The following is a 14,818-nucleotide window of genomic DNA, read 5'->3' as shown; positions in this document are numbered from 1 at the left end:
AAGGTTCCTGGACTTTCACCTTCTGGTACTGTAGGACCACTGTAACCCAAAATTGCATTTGCCATCTCTTCTAGGAAGCAGTGAGCAGGAGAAGGAAGCATGTAAGACTAGAGGTAAATGGGACAACCAAAAGTTCTTACCACCAGCAAAGACGACTTTTCGAATACGAATGATAGCAGTTGCTGTGACACAGCAAAGACACCAATGAGCAACAAAGAGTAGGAAAACCTAGACAGCCATGATCCTCTTTTCTACCCAATTCCCTGACGCTCTTGAACCAGCCCCAGACCTTGAAACAGTGACAGCACAGGGTGCACCCTCCCCCTCATGCTTGGTCAAGGACACAGTGGAAATGGGGGCAGGGCTTCCCAGTGATTCCTAAACATTTCTTTTGTTTCAGGACCTTTGAGTTACTGTTTTTGAATATAACTCTTACATTCTCTGACAATCTATTACGTGTTCTCTGGGCCTCAATTTCCATGTCAAACATTAACTTCAGTACAAACACATTAAATAGATGAGTGTTCAAACAGTGGGTAAACTTTTTTCTAAAAAGATCCAAAAAATTAATGTCCAGCAAGACTGCATGAGGGTACTGGGGAGATAGCTCAGTTGGTAAATTGCTTGACTCATTAGCATGAGGACCTAAGTTCAGATCCCAGAACCTACATAAAAAGCTGGGCACGGTAGCAAGTTGGGAGGTGAAAATAGGTAGATTCCTGAAAGCTCATGGGCCTGCCATACAACTTAGTGAAGCTGCAAGTCAAGGAAAGACTCTGTCTCAAACAAAACGTGCCTTGGCATCTAAAGACTAAATCTGGATATTGTATGCAAATTGCATGAGATTGCTGTTACTTGTAGAATGGGGTTAACCTGTCAGAACGGGTAATGACGTTTCCATAACCTGTCCTTGGCTTGAGCTTTCACATTTTTATTTATTTATTCTCTTATGTATTGTGTATGTGTGTATCCACACATGGCTGTCAGAGGACAACCTTAGAAATTAGTTCATACTTTCCAGCTTGTTGAGGCAGTGTTTCTCTGATGTTTCAGGTGAGGTACAGAAACTCCAGGCTAGCCAGCCTGCTGCACCTGCCGCTCACTGCCCCTCTAAACAGGGTCTCTCTATAGCCCTGGTTGGCTTGGTACTTGCTGTGCAGATCAGGCTGGCCTCAAGCTTAGAGAGACTGATCCTCTTGCCTCTGCTTCCTAAATGCTGGGTTAAAGCATGTGCTACCTTGTTTGGCCCGCATCCAGCTTTTTACGGGTTCTGGAAGTGGCATCATCAGAATTGTGCGGGCAGAGCTTTTTTACCCACTGAGCCATCTCCCTGGCCCTGTTTTCTTTCTTCCATCTTTCAATCCTAAAGGGCTCTTTCAACCTCATGATCTCTCCTACGTCTCTAACTCTGGTAATGTCTGTAAAGACTCTGAGGGAATAGTGTGCCTAAGTTTAACTGTGTCCTTCCACCTCTTGCCATCTTATCACCTCCAAAGTGAAGTTGAACAGAACATGCCAACTAATCTTACACTATTATTCAAAGGTAAGTGCCCTAAAATATGTCTTCTTCCTGTCTACTTGAACGCAATTAAATCAGCAGCTCTCACTGGACATGATGGTGGTAGAGGCCTGTGATCCCAGATATTCAGAAGGACTGCAAATTCAAGGCCTGATAGGATACTTGTCTAACATGCATAAGGCCCTTGGTTTTATCTTCAGTACTGTCCCTACTCCATCTCCCAAAATCATCAGTGCCTAACCATTTTACCTACAAACTGCCTCTGGAATCTATTTATTTCCTTCTAGTTAAACTATTACCTGCCTAGGTATCTTTTTTGTTTGTTTGTTTCTCAAGACAGGGTCTCTCTGTGTAGTCCTAGTAGTCGTGGACTCACTTTATAGACCAGGCTGGCCTCGAACTCACAGAGATCCACCTGCTGCTGCCTCCCTGAGTGCTGGGATTACAGGGATGTGTCAACACACCCGGCTCTGCCTAGGTATCATTACCATTGTTTTTAACCTGAACTGGACTATAAGGTAGTTATCAGATGGCCATTCTCCTCCAATTTACTCTTCATAGGATACTAAGAGTGAGCGGCCTTTCTCTATGATAAATCTGATCATGTCAATCTCATGCTTAAGATGTGAGTGACTCCCACCTGCCTCAAGATTAAGTCTGGAAGCCTCCATATGGCGTACATTTTCCCTTATGATCTAGGCCCGTCTTTACCTTTCTAACCTCATCTCTCATTAACTACTTTCCTTGTCTTGTCCTCTTCAGTGTAAGAAATTGTGAACTGCTGCTTTGCTTCCATTTCTCAAAGCAAAACATATGCTGTGTCCTCTGCACAAGTGTTCTATGCTTCCTTTGCTGTCATTACTATCATCTCTCCTCACTAACAATGTCTTCTTGTACTTTGCTTTTTGCATTGTACATTTTAGGTATTGCAAACCTGGTTACATGGTTCTCTTTTATAATTTCAGCACCCTATATTCATTCTTTTTGTGATATTTAGAACTTTGTATTGTAACCACCAGTTTATAAATCTGTTTTCTAGACTGTCCTATGAGCTTCTCAAGAGTCGATGCTCTGCCTTACTCATCTTAGCGAGTCCTCAACAAATAACATAGTGCCTGGCACAAAGAAATGCTCAATAAATGGCAAATGGGGCTGGGATTTACTGCAACGGAGCAGAACAGAAACTTATATTTCATATTTTAAGTGGGAGGGTAATTACATAGTAATTACAATTTAGTGTTTGTCAATCACTAAATTGCCCAGTAATGGCCTGGAACTCAACAGGCATCATAGGCTGGCCTTGAACTTGCCATCTTTGTGGTAGAGCCTCTTCTCCGCCATGCCTAGTTAAGGGCAGTACTTGCAACTTCCCTTCTATAATCAGGGTCAATGCTGTGTTCTTATCATCTAAGTCCCCAGCCTCTTTCTCTAAACTTGCCCTTCACATTCTGAGAATCCACAGCTCCTGTTATCTCTTTCTAACATCTATCAAGACCCATTCTTCCATTTCCATTTCTCTGCTATAATCCCAGCCTCTCCCTTATTCCTACAAACTATTAGTACAACCACCTTTCACTATGTGCACCTCCCTTCTCTTTACTACCCCTATCTATCATGGAGTCGAATTTTTAAATCTCCACATGTGTGTTACATAGATTAATGGTCCCTTCTTGTTCCTAATGGTTAAGCTTTCCTTTGAGCTGAGTAATTGCCAGGGCATTTGCTATCTCTGTACTTCTGTACTTCAGCCAGCTTACCAGGTCAGGAAGCAGATGCCCCTGCTATTCCTACTTACAGATGAGAAAAATAGGAACTCACAAATTTAAGCAGCTGAAAAAGCAAGCCGACTTTGCTCGCACCAGGTAAAAGGCCTGAAGCCTAGCAAGCAGGTTTCCCTTTAACTCATAAAACAGCCTGAATAACTCCACCTGTTACATTACCCATCTGTGAGTTGTTCACTTTTCAGAGGTATTTCCTTCCCCTGTTAAGCTCACTATAGATGCTCTTCTCATCAGGCTTGGTGGGTGCTGTCTTGCTGAGGTAATGATGTCAGGTAAAACCTATACAAACTTTTCAACCAATGTGTGCACTACAGCCCCGGAAAGATGAACCCACCGTCAGCATGACTCAGCCTCTGCTCTGGGGATGAATTACACATCTAAGTCACACATGTGGTCTGGCTCTAACAAGTTAGCACAGACCTTCAAAGTGTCTTTCAACCTGAAGAGTCCCTGATTCTAAACCTCACATGCCCCAGAGTCTGAGAATGACCTGTGCAAGCAGAGTGCAAACTCTGCCCTGAGCTTGTCCCAGATGGCTCCTTTTCCTTCTAGATCCACTTTCACAGACTGAGGAGCTACTAACAGACACAGCAGCCAGCCAAACTGGTGAGCACGGACGAGCACAGGTCAGAGTTTGACACAGACAGAAAGTGGTATCTTTGTGAAGGTGAAAAATGGAGAAAAGAACGAGCCAAATGAACAGAGTGAACAGTAACTTATCTGTGGCTTTGCCTTACAGGTGAGGGAAGGAGCTTTCTGAGCAGGTTTCAAAAGCCAGGCCAGTAAGTTTAAGAAAATAATGACTTCTCTGTATATTTAAGCTTCTCTTGCCCTTCCAAACTGGCGTAAGCCACCATTCTGAAAACATTCACCATGAGTGAAGCTGCTCTCTGCGCTGGAAAGGTCTGTATAGTCGCTTGTTACAAAGCTAGAAGGAGAAAACTCCATCTGCATGCCCACTTTCCTTCTTTCTTTTGGCTGCAGCTTTGTCCACCCACTGCCTTCCATAGCTTACTGCCACCATGGCTAGAAGCCCTCTTGTTTCTTACTACACTCTTTACCCAGAACTTGAAGTTGTCTAGGAAAGGAAAGAGGCGGCTTCTGAGGTAGATGGAGCCCGGCAGACCCTTACCCTCCAATGCATACTTCATGTCTTGTGCAAACAGATTCCACATCACTTCTGCACTGACTTTCCCTACATTCAACTCCTGAGGAAACCTGAGGGACGGAAAAAAATCACAGTAAACATCCAGGCAAGAGCTATTTTATTTTATTTATCCCAAGGTTCCTAGTTCTTACAAGACATAATGAAGAGAAGAAAGTCCTAGGCCGCAGAACTAGGCTTAGTTTGGAGAAATGGGGCCCAGGGACCCATGGTAGGATACTCTTATGGAGAGGGGCCATATTAGCTATGATGAGCCCAGTAAGAATGTAGTAAGAGTTCCCAGAAGCTAAGAAAAGATAAGGCATTGGATCCCTGAGGAGGGCTGAGGCTGCGGGGTGGGCCCAGGATAGATAAGCTGCAGGAGAAAGAGGAGGGGGTAGACCTTAAGAAGGCCAGCTTTCATGAACTCTATGGCTAGTTCTTTGACCACCCCAGCCCCCCATGGGAGGAGCAGCCTAGCTAGACCACAGAGGACATTGCAGCCAACCCTGCTGAGACCTGATAAGCTAGGGTCAGATGGAAGGGGAGGAGGACCTCCCCTACAACTGAACTTAGAGAGGGGCAAGGAGGAGATGAGGGAGGGGGCTACAGCTGGGACAAGTAAATAAACTGTAATTAATATAAAAAATAAAAAAATTATATTAAAAAAAGAAAGTCAGCTTTATTCATTGTGGACAGGCACATGCACACACAGGCATCCCCTGGGGCTCCCCTAACCCTGTAGTCCCAGAAGCCTTTCTCTCTGAGGAGGCTATCCCATTCTGGATAGGGGTCCCCTTATATTGCCACACCTGACTCCAGAAACAGTTACCCAGACAGATACAAGGGACAGAGGGACAGATGGACGGACAGTTGGAAGAAGTGGCACTGCAAACATACAGAGATAGAAAGAAAGAGGCTGTTAGACAGATGGACAGAGCAATCAACAACCAGACAGAGCCAAGTAGGGTGATACTCACTGGTTCAGAACAGGTGTGTAGGAATTCTTATCTTCCTCTATGATTGACACAATGAGTGTAATAAGTTTGGGCCAGAAATCCAAGTTCCGCATGCTGGGCCCTGGTTCCTCTAGTGGTTGTTCCTGCTTCTTGTTGGGTGGTGGAGGGATGGGCAAGGGAGACGAGAAGAAAGGTAGATAGTCATGACAGCATTGAAAAGCTTTCTTTCCTTTTCCCTTCACCATGCCTATTACTCAGGGACACTTCCTCTCTGGGACATGTCTTCCAAATGGCTGCCTCTGTTCCATGAGAGAGAAAACCCTTCAACCATTGAGAATTGCTGTCCTCCACTCTGGGGTACTGCTCTGGTAAGCTTAGACAATCAGAGACATGTAAAGACACCTGTATTCCCTCTCTTAGTTACTATGGACATGTGACACTGGGTGAAAAGAACTTCCTACAGCCTCATTAACGTGGGTCTGGTTCTGTAAGGTCCACCCACGCCCAGGCAACAACCCTCTTCCAGATGTCCTTCTTCAGACCCACATTTCACCCAGCACACACCAATATCCCATCTCTGAGATGCTCCTTCAAATTCAGGACAGAGCCTACGTGCAGTATGACCTAACTCTCAGTGGAACAGGAGTAGACAAAGGAATATGACAATGGATCTCAGGAAGAGCAGAGTCCCTTACATCCAGACCCCAGGCAAAGACAAGCTGTGATCACTACAGAGACTGGACGGGACATTCTCTCTCACAGGAACAAAGGCAATGGTGGAGCTGCCCAGGACAGGGATGAAACTTTTCTGTGGATACTATATGTCGATGCATTCTCCAAAATACCCTAATGAGCCTGCAATAACAAGAAATCAGCAGAAACCAGGACTGAACCTACATGCTCTTGAGTCGAACTCAGTATCACTCACATGCATCTTTTTTAGTTTTCTGCCACTATGCCAGCAAAGACTCATTCAAAAGACACCCCTTGGCCTTTGAACTCCAGTCCACTACATCCTCCAGTAAGCTGCCAGCTATTGCTCTATAAGGAAATCTCAGCATCTGACATTTCTGCTTACAGCTCTTCCCTGGCCGGCAGTTAAGTTAGACTACCTCCCCAGACACATCTTCAAAATGTTCCCTTCTCTATCCAATGCCTTTCCAATTCTCTTGTGTTGTACTGCATCATGGCCACCACTGATTGTGGTGCCTGGAAGGGTGCTAAAAGCTTTGTATACACTATCTCATTTCATCTTCTTGCTGATTATTGAGTACACATTATTAGTATCTCATTTTTGGATGAGGAGACTGAAACACAGTGAGGTTCTATGACTTGCCCACTATCACAGAGCTACAATTTGATCCCATAATAGATGAACTCCAGAGTCTGAGGTTATAAACACCTGAATGAAACTGCCCATGATTTCTTAAACTAACATGCTCATGCACAATTCTGTGCCTCAAATACTTTATCCCCCCCCCCCCTTTCTTTCCTTCAGCTCCTTTGTTGATATCAGTTCTACTCCTTCTTCAAAATCCAGGTTGACCTTTATTTCCACAAAGTTGTTTCTGACACTCCTGGCTTGGTTAGATGCCCCCTCCCTGGGCTTCAAGAACACAGTCTATGAATTTCTGGCATCTAACACTATGATAAAATAACATTATTTTATCATATATCATCAAAAGAATGATACATGCAGTAACTTGCCCTCATTTCTACCAAACAATAATTTTCCCCATGGCAGAAATGTGTTTTATTTGGCTTTACATTCTTTTTTTAAATATTTATTTGTTTGTTTGTTGGTTGGTTGGCTGGTTGGTTTATACAGCATTCTGCCTGCACATGTGCCTACACACCAGAAGAGGGCACCAGATCTCACAATAGATGGTTGTGAGCCACCATGTGGTTGCTGGGAATTAAACTCAGGACCTTTGGAAGAGCAGACAGTGTTCTTAACCTCTCAGCCATCTCTCTAGCCCCCTTGGCTTTACATTCTAATACTTCCTTTGTTAAGTGAATGGGTGGATAAATGACCCTATGACTAAAGACTAATAGATGGAAATATTAAAACAAACATAAAACTCCAAGGGCTTACTGGAGGGTATACATTGCCTCATGAGAAGCAGAAAGCAGACAGTAAAAGAAAAAAGCTAAAGCCAAGTCTCTGAAGCATTTGAGGCCTTTTTCAGAGTCTAGTTCATTATTATGCTGGGGCAGAGAGATCAAATATTGAACTGTCTGCATGGTTTAAAGATCAAAGCTGAGAACAGCATCTTTCCCTAGCCAAAGAGAATCCATACATGAATGACAGAAGAGCCCAGAATTAACCAAGTTAAACAAAGGCTCCAGGAAGACCTCCCATGGACATCAGAACCAGTGGAAGGATTTATAAAACCATTAAAGGGGGTAAGCATTAGATACATGGCTGGCATAAAAAGAACATTTAGGATGAAAGAAGGAAGAATGACAAGAGATCTTAGACCAGTGGCTCTCAACCTTCCCACAGTTTAACAGTTAAACTTCCCTTTAACACAGTTCCTCATGTGTGGTAACCCCAACCATAACATTAATTTTCTTACTACTTCATACCTGTAATTTTACTACTATGTGAATTGTAATGTAAACACATGTTTTCTAATGATCTTAGGCTACCCCATGAAAGAGTTGTTCACTTCCAAAGGGGTCACAACCCACAGGTTGAGAACCATTGTCTTAGATCTGTACTAAGGTCCTCCACAGAAGCATTATAGATTGGATATATTGACTAAAAGATGGACGTTCAATAGATTTCAAGATCTATCTCCCTTTTTATATGTAGTTTTTCCGTTGTCAAATCAAGACTGAATTCTTCCTCCTTGGAATCCCTTCAGTCTTATCCCTTTCTCAAAACACTTCTTACAGAACACATTGGCTGACTATAAATGCATACTTTTGAAACTGAGGAGTTCTTCAGGGAGCACTTAACCTGGCTCAGGACATTTTATATACATATGCATGCATACATATATACACACATGCATCTATACACACACACACACACACACACGTGTACACATGTGTACACTTGTTGTACTGTGTGTTTGTGTTTATTGCACCGAAGGAAAGTGAATTGCAAAAGCACAGTTAACAAGACATTCTTTAGACATGAGCTGTAATTGAGGTTATTTGAACTACAATGAAGTCCTGGCTTTTAAGTGGGTGTTAGAGAAGAGGTATAGTTGGAAGTATCTAGAAAGAGTGGCTCAGCAGGTAAAGGTACCTGTCACCAAGTCTCATGACCTGAGTTCAATCCCTGGGACTAACATGGTAGAAAGAGAGAACCAATTCCTAAAAGTATTCCTCTGACTTCCGTGTGTGTGTGTGTGTGTGTGTGTGTGTGTGTGTGTATACACAAAATAGTGAAATAAATGCCATAAAAATTTGTTTAAAGGAAAATGAAGTAAGTTTCCAAACGCTGAGAGTGCTAGCTGGAACTGGTAAAGCGGAGCGGCCTGACAGAAGGTGGGCCTCAAGAGTCCGTGGGTGAATGTAATCCCAGGAGATCACGAACTGCAGAGCCAGTCACCAAAGGGAAAAGTCACACTTTCATGCCCAGAGCTCAGAGACAGCCATAGTCTCAGAGGAAGGCGGTACAGATCTTACATCTGATCAAAATTAACCTTGAAACAGTAAGGGTAAAAGAAAGGTGCTGGGATGGCCTGAGACTTCTACTCAAATTGAGCCACTACCTGCTCAAGGCAAAACTTATCACAGCCATTTCTGTTCAGCAAAGGTATGTGTATATTACATTTTGTAGAAGGGCCCTTTGTCAATTCATAGACATCTACATTTATGAGACAAATGGTCCAAAGTCGACAACTCACATCCTTGAGAACATCAAGGACTCTGTTTTGAGTACCTTTCCACCGTGAATTTGTAGTAAGAAAAGCTGAGTCTTCCATGAGCTACTGTCAGCTGGGCTCACTAACCCCAAACCTCTTACCAGCTGGTACTGGCGACTGTAGAGGTCATGGCAGTTGTTGAAGATATATTCATAAGTGGAGTTCAAGCAGGCTTTCACACAGTCCTTTACCACTTGGCTGGCTCTTGGGGGGCTCTGCAGTTCTTGCACCTGCCAATTAACAGAAGAAATATAGGCCCAGGGTCCTGCTCACCTTGGTGGGATATCTACCCATCATTCTTGCAAATCTACTCAGGTTTGTTTCACCTTTGCAGGTCTTCAGACCTTGCCCGATGTTACAGTTGGAATGGAAAGCATCCCCCATAGGCTCATGCTTTGAGCATTTAGACCCCAGCTGGAGGTATTGTTTGGGGAGACCATGGAGGCTCTGGGACATGGTGTCTAGCTATCAGACACAGATCACTAGAAGCAGGCCTTTGAGGGCTACAGTGTGGCCCTGCTCCCACTTCTACTCTGCTTCCTGAGCACCAAGATGTGAGACTCAGAGAAGCAAGTTCCCACTGCCCTGGACTAAGCACCTTCCCTACTGCGATGAACTGCATTCCCTGAAACCAGGATCTGAAGTAAATCTTCCACCCCTTAGGTGTGACTGTCAGGTATCTTGACACAATGACGAGAAAACTAATGAACACAAGCTATGATGTTGACACCGCAGGGTAGCTGCTGGAGAATGTGCAGGCCTGCTTCACTGACCTAAGGATCACACCTCCTAGAAGTAACCCAGGGAAGGGGTGTGTTTGGAAATGGAAACTTAAAGGTGATGAATACTGGAGCTTTAGACTGTCCAAAGACTCTTACTCTCCCTGTTTTCATGGCCAACTCTTCAGCTCAGTGCTGGCCAGCTCTGCCCACTCTTACCTTCATCCTGAAGAAAGTAATGCTGGTCAGCAAATCCACTGTAGATTTTAAATCCTGAAGCCGCTCAGGGCTCCCAGCAGGAAAGTTATTCTGTTACAAATCAAGTAAATTTTAAGAAAGGAACAGAAGCACACAAAAACTTTCACTGCCAAACCTAATGAAACCAAAACTTGCGTAACTGCTGCCCACTGGGGTGTCTGTGGCTGAGCTGGGCAGCCTGCATCACTGGATTCCAATTCTTCTTTCCTACTGAAGTCCTTGCCTGGCTCCAAGATGAGGACTTCATGTCTCAGAAAGCCACACTTCTTCCCCAAACCTGCTTCCCAGGAACATGTGAGCATTTGTTCAGATGAACACAGACACAGTCAGTCCCTGCCCCATGCTCACTCTCCCTCTCCTCCTCCTTCAATGAAGATTCCTATACCCACTAAGTACTTCAAAGGATATAATCTAACTGTGTATCATGGATATAAGTGAAGCCACACTACAGACCAAACTGAGATCCAGAACCTGGACTTGCAGTCCACCCTGCTCTTCCAGTGTTCTGGTGCCAGCAGATGGCAGAGTTCTGAGCAAGATCTCTGAAGTGAATTCCTTAGGACTTCCCTGTATGTCATAAGCTATTCTCTTTGACATACATTTTAGGAAGAAGCTGCCATGGAGAAATAAATTCTGTCAGCTTTAAGCCTACAGATGGCTACTAATGCCAAAGGTAACATATAATTATTTCTCCATTATTCACACAAATGGAGGACAAGGACCGTGCAACAGATAACCAAAACTTCACTTTATTAAGGGAGGCTGCTCTTGTATTTACTTTCTAAGGTGTGTGGATTGCCTATTGTGGAGATTCTTGACACTTTAAGCAGGTGATGAGGCCACTGTAAGAAGATCTAACTTGGAAGGAGCTGAGAAACTATCCATTTTCTCACCCAGAGCCATATAGCAGGTACCCACTCTCCTACACCAGGCAAAGATATAATACCTAACACAGTTCACTTGGCCAAGACAAGCTACTCTTTAGTCTTCTAGCCAAAGACTACCTCTCTTGGGAACAGAGAAGAGCAAAAGGAAGAGAGGGAGGGAGGGAGGAACAGAGAGAGGGAGGGACAGAAAGAAAGAGGGAAGACAAAGGAAAGGAAAAGGGAGGAAGGGAGGAAGGAAGAAAGGAAGGGAGGGAGGGAGGGAGGGAGGGAGGGAGGAAGGAAGGAAGGAAGGAAGGAAGGAAGATAACTAAGTAATATTTTAAGGAAACCTCTGGGAGAGTCTGTCATTATAAAGTCGGATAGAGTGATACGAATAGGGTAGAAAGCTACCTGCCCACTAAAGGCAGCCACACCTGCTACTTCTACACTGCAATGATCCTAGGAGTCAGAAGAACAATGAGTGTTGATAGCATTAGCCATTCAAGTGGGCGTAATGACATCAACCAGTTTTCATCCTTTCATCCTTATAGTTAAGATTTGCCCATATCTTCCAGATCGAGTTTAGTGCTTCTTACTCTTCTGCCTACAGCATGTCTTCACTTACCCTATACGTAGAGAGGTCTATCCTCAGTGAGTTATGTAGCTGGTCCAGCAGTTTCACAAATCTCTCTTTCTGAGGGTGAGAAAGAAAGAATAAAACAGAGAAGCAATCTTTTTCTGAGCCTTCTCAAATACAGTAGAAACAGAACTACCTATGGAAAATGAGAAATAGCGGAGAAGGGACATTTGGTTGGCCACACATCTTTTCCAATCTCTGTCCATGGGAACAATCAATGTAAAGAAAAATAAGACAAGGTAAACACTGTCTTAAACTAGGAAACCTTTTACACTGTGACAAAGAGACAGTCATGTGTATGGAAAGAAAAAAAAAACTCTTTCTAAAACACAGGATGTGACTAGTGGGTGCATTTCTGTCTGTCTGAGAACTTAATTGATCTTAGTCAGGCAAAAGGAAATCCAAACACTTTCTCTAACTTGCTCCTGAGTCTGAGATCTCTGAACTTCTCTTAGGGCATTTTTTTTAGCTTTAAATAAAGCATTTATTGATTAACAGAAGCTTAAACAGTTGGCACAGATTCTTCATACCATATACAGAAGAATGCTCAAAGCCCTACAGCATGAGAGAGCATGGGAAGAAATAAGTGGCATGACCCTGTAGGACTGAAGGACTGGGCATTCCTGGGCACCGGCTGCCAGTGGTCTCTGAGGCCAGGCCCCTACCTGGGAAGCAGGTCCACTGAACAAAGGACATAGGGCTGTGAGGGGTCCTCATCCTAGGGACCTTGAAAAAAGTTCCTGCTTTGCTCTTTCCAACCCCAGCAGCAGAGTTTGGAAAGGCCTAAGGTGAGGGTCATCTAGTTGAGTCATCCTTGGTTTGACCCTTCTGACTAAGAAGAAAAGACAAGCCTGCAACGGCTCACAAGGACATTGGAAGAGAGGTGTGGAAGTACCAGGGTTAGGTGAAGTCGGACTTAAAGGCTGCAGAGGCCAAATATGGTCTCATCAGTATCTCAGAGCTCCCTCAGGAGCCCTTTCAGCTTCCTTGCAGGTAGTGAATCCCTTGGAAGGACTGGGGAAAGACAACCCACACGCAAGCCCTGCTAATAAGCAGCTGTCAGCCCAAAGTGGGGATGGGGAAGCCAGGCACACAGATGGACAGGAGCAGTGGACACCTAACATACTCTGCTTCCAGCTATCTTCACTTTGCCATCACATCCTCAACCAGACACTCCCAAGTTCCCAACCTTCCTCCCCTCAGGACACTTTCCCTACACAGACCAACACATTCTGTATCGTTCTCATTCCATCACAGGCCCTTGCCTCACTCCCGCATAGGAGGACCTCCAAGCCCTACCCTCTCACAGCTATAGCCAACAAAGTGAGGTCAGTGTCCACTCAAAAGTCTCCCTAGCCTTGGGGCCTGCAGGGAGGGGACAAGAGAGTGGCTGGGCCTCCACATCTTCCTTGCCACCCTGGTGCAAAAGAGCCTCTTGGGCATTCTTTTTTTTTTTTCGGGGGGGGGGGGGGAGGCAGGGTGTTTTGATACTGAGTTTTTCTGTGTAGCCCTAGCTACCCTAGAACTTACTCTACATACCAGGATGATCTCAAATTCAGAGGTCCACCTGCTTCTGCCTCCCAAGAACTGGGGTTAAAGGTGTATGCCACTACCACTTATCTTGGGGCATTCTTAACAGCTTTACAGCCAGAGTCTAACAATGATAATGAGAGAGAAAATAGTGATGTATTTGAAAAATGATCAGAAAGACACAAGAAGTCTCTCTTTTGGCCAAGTTCCCTATAATTTTTCTTAATGTGTATTTTAACATTAAATATATATAATACATACTATTTTAATAGTTTTCATAAAAATATTATCATTAAATATGGAATCAAATGCCTACAGGCTGTAAGCACAACATTTCCAAAATTCATTACATTAGAATTCATTGAATTCCAGAATTCATATATATTCATCAATAGATACTGATTAAGTCAATACATAAAGGGACCTGATTAGCTTAATTAATTACATTAGCTCATCTACAGAAAAACTTTATTAACAACAAAAATGCTATGAGTACCAAAAGTTGGGGATCACAGATGCAGTAGACTGTGGGGATATTAGTAATTCTATTCCTACTGAGAGAGCATTCATGATAGGTCATTTCATCCTGTTTATTCTGAATTTATGTCAGATGACATTCTGAGCAATGACTGTAAGACTAAGACTAAATACTGTGATTCAAGTAAAGTGGGTCCGCACAGCAGTGCCTTCTAAAGCATAGTGGTGTCATCATTTTCTAGAGTCTGAGGATAATTTATTATCCTCAGGATAGTTTATTATCTTATGCAGAAGGAAAAAAGGGTTGTCTTTCTAGGTAGCAACTATCTGAGTATTAGGCACATCAGTCAACTCTATACAACTGGCCAGAAAACACCAAATAATTAATAACATTTGGGTACACCTATTTCATCACACTCACACCAAAGTTGGAGGCCGCAAAACGATCAGACGCAGAGACATTAGTGGAGGCAGTTGTGTGAGCGTAATAGGCATTGATGTTGGCCAGTAAGGTGCTCATCACTGCTGGTACGCCAGGACACATGTACTTGGATGACAAACATGCAAAGTGCCTGAAAAACAGAATCCTCGTTCTCAAAGACTCTTCATAGCTTGCAGCAGAAGTCAAGTAGGAAGCAGAGCCAGGCAGGCACTTCCCTCTGCTAATGCAGCAGGGATCCCTGTGTACATCTCTATGGCAGCATCACAACTGACACTTCTCCCAGCAGACAAGGATTTCTATTACAGGACTGCTGGTAGATTCCCCAGAGAAATATTTTCCCTACAGCTTAGCACACTCTTTGTTGACTCTCAGGGCAATCTAGGTCAGCTTGTCAGTTACGCACACATGTACATGAGCATGCTGTACTTGCTCAGACCTGCGATATCTGGTCCTGTGTCTTTGTATACCCACTCATACCCTTTTCCTTTCCTAACCATTTACCTTGATGGGTAAATGGCATTCCTGAGATGCTAGCAAATATTCCCTTTCTAACAAATGCTTCTTTGCCTTGGAGCACAAACACACTCTACCCAGCTAAAAAAGGA

At 43.8% G+C, this 14,818-nt stretch overlaps 1 protein-coding gene across 10 annotated transcripts in view; it reads right to left on the bottom strand.

Moving 5' to 3' along the window:
- The window catches only part of Unc13b (unc-13 homolog B), a 209,801-nt gene that overhangs the window by 9,146 nt on the left and 185,837 nt on the right, over positions 1-14,818 (bottom strand). For 6 of the 10 annotated variants that reach the window (XM_060378463.1, XM_060378444.1, XM_060378439.1 and 3 more), the window contains 6 exons: positions 14,193-14,343; positions 11,753-11,821; positions 10,223-10,312; positions 9,386-9,514; positions 5,425-5,552; positions 4,433-4,518 (listed from right to left, as the gene is read on the bottom strand). In XM_060378463.1, the coding sequence (XP_060234446.1) occupies positions 4,433-4,518; positions 5,425-5,552; positions 9,386-9,514; positions 10,223-10,312; positions 11,753-11,821; positions 14,193-14,343 (653 nt within the window). The remainder of the gene's footprint in view (positions 1-4,432; positions 4,519-5,424; positions 5,553-9,385; positions 9,515-10,222; positions 10,313-11,752; positions 11,822-14,192; positions 14,344-14,818) is intronic. The other 4 variants (XM_060378471.1, XM_021634448.2, XM_021634450.2 and 1 more) reach the window with 1 other exon arrangement.

The sequence above is a fragment of the Meriones unguiculatus genome, chromosome 1, assembly GCF_030254825.1.
Source record: "Meriones unguiculatus strain TT.TT164.6M chromosome 1, Bangor_MerUng_6.1, whole genome shotgun sequence".
Classification (NCBI taxonomy): domain Eukaryota; kingdom Metazoa; phylum Chordata; class Mammalia; order Rodentia; family Muridae; genus Meriones; species Meriones unguiculatus.
Note: the sequence above shows the minus strand (reverse complement) of the source record. Positions and strands in the feature narration are given on the sequence as shown.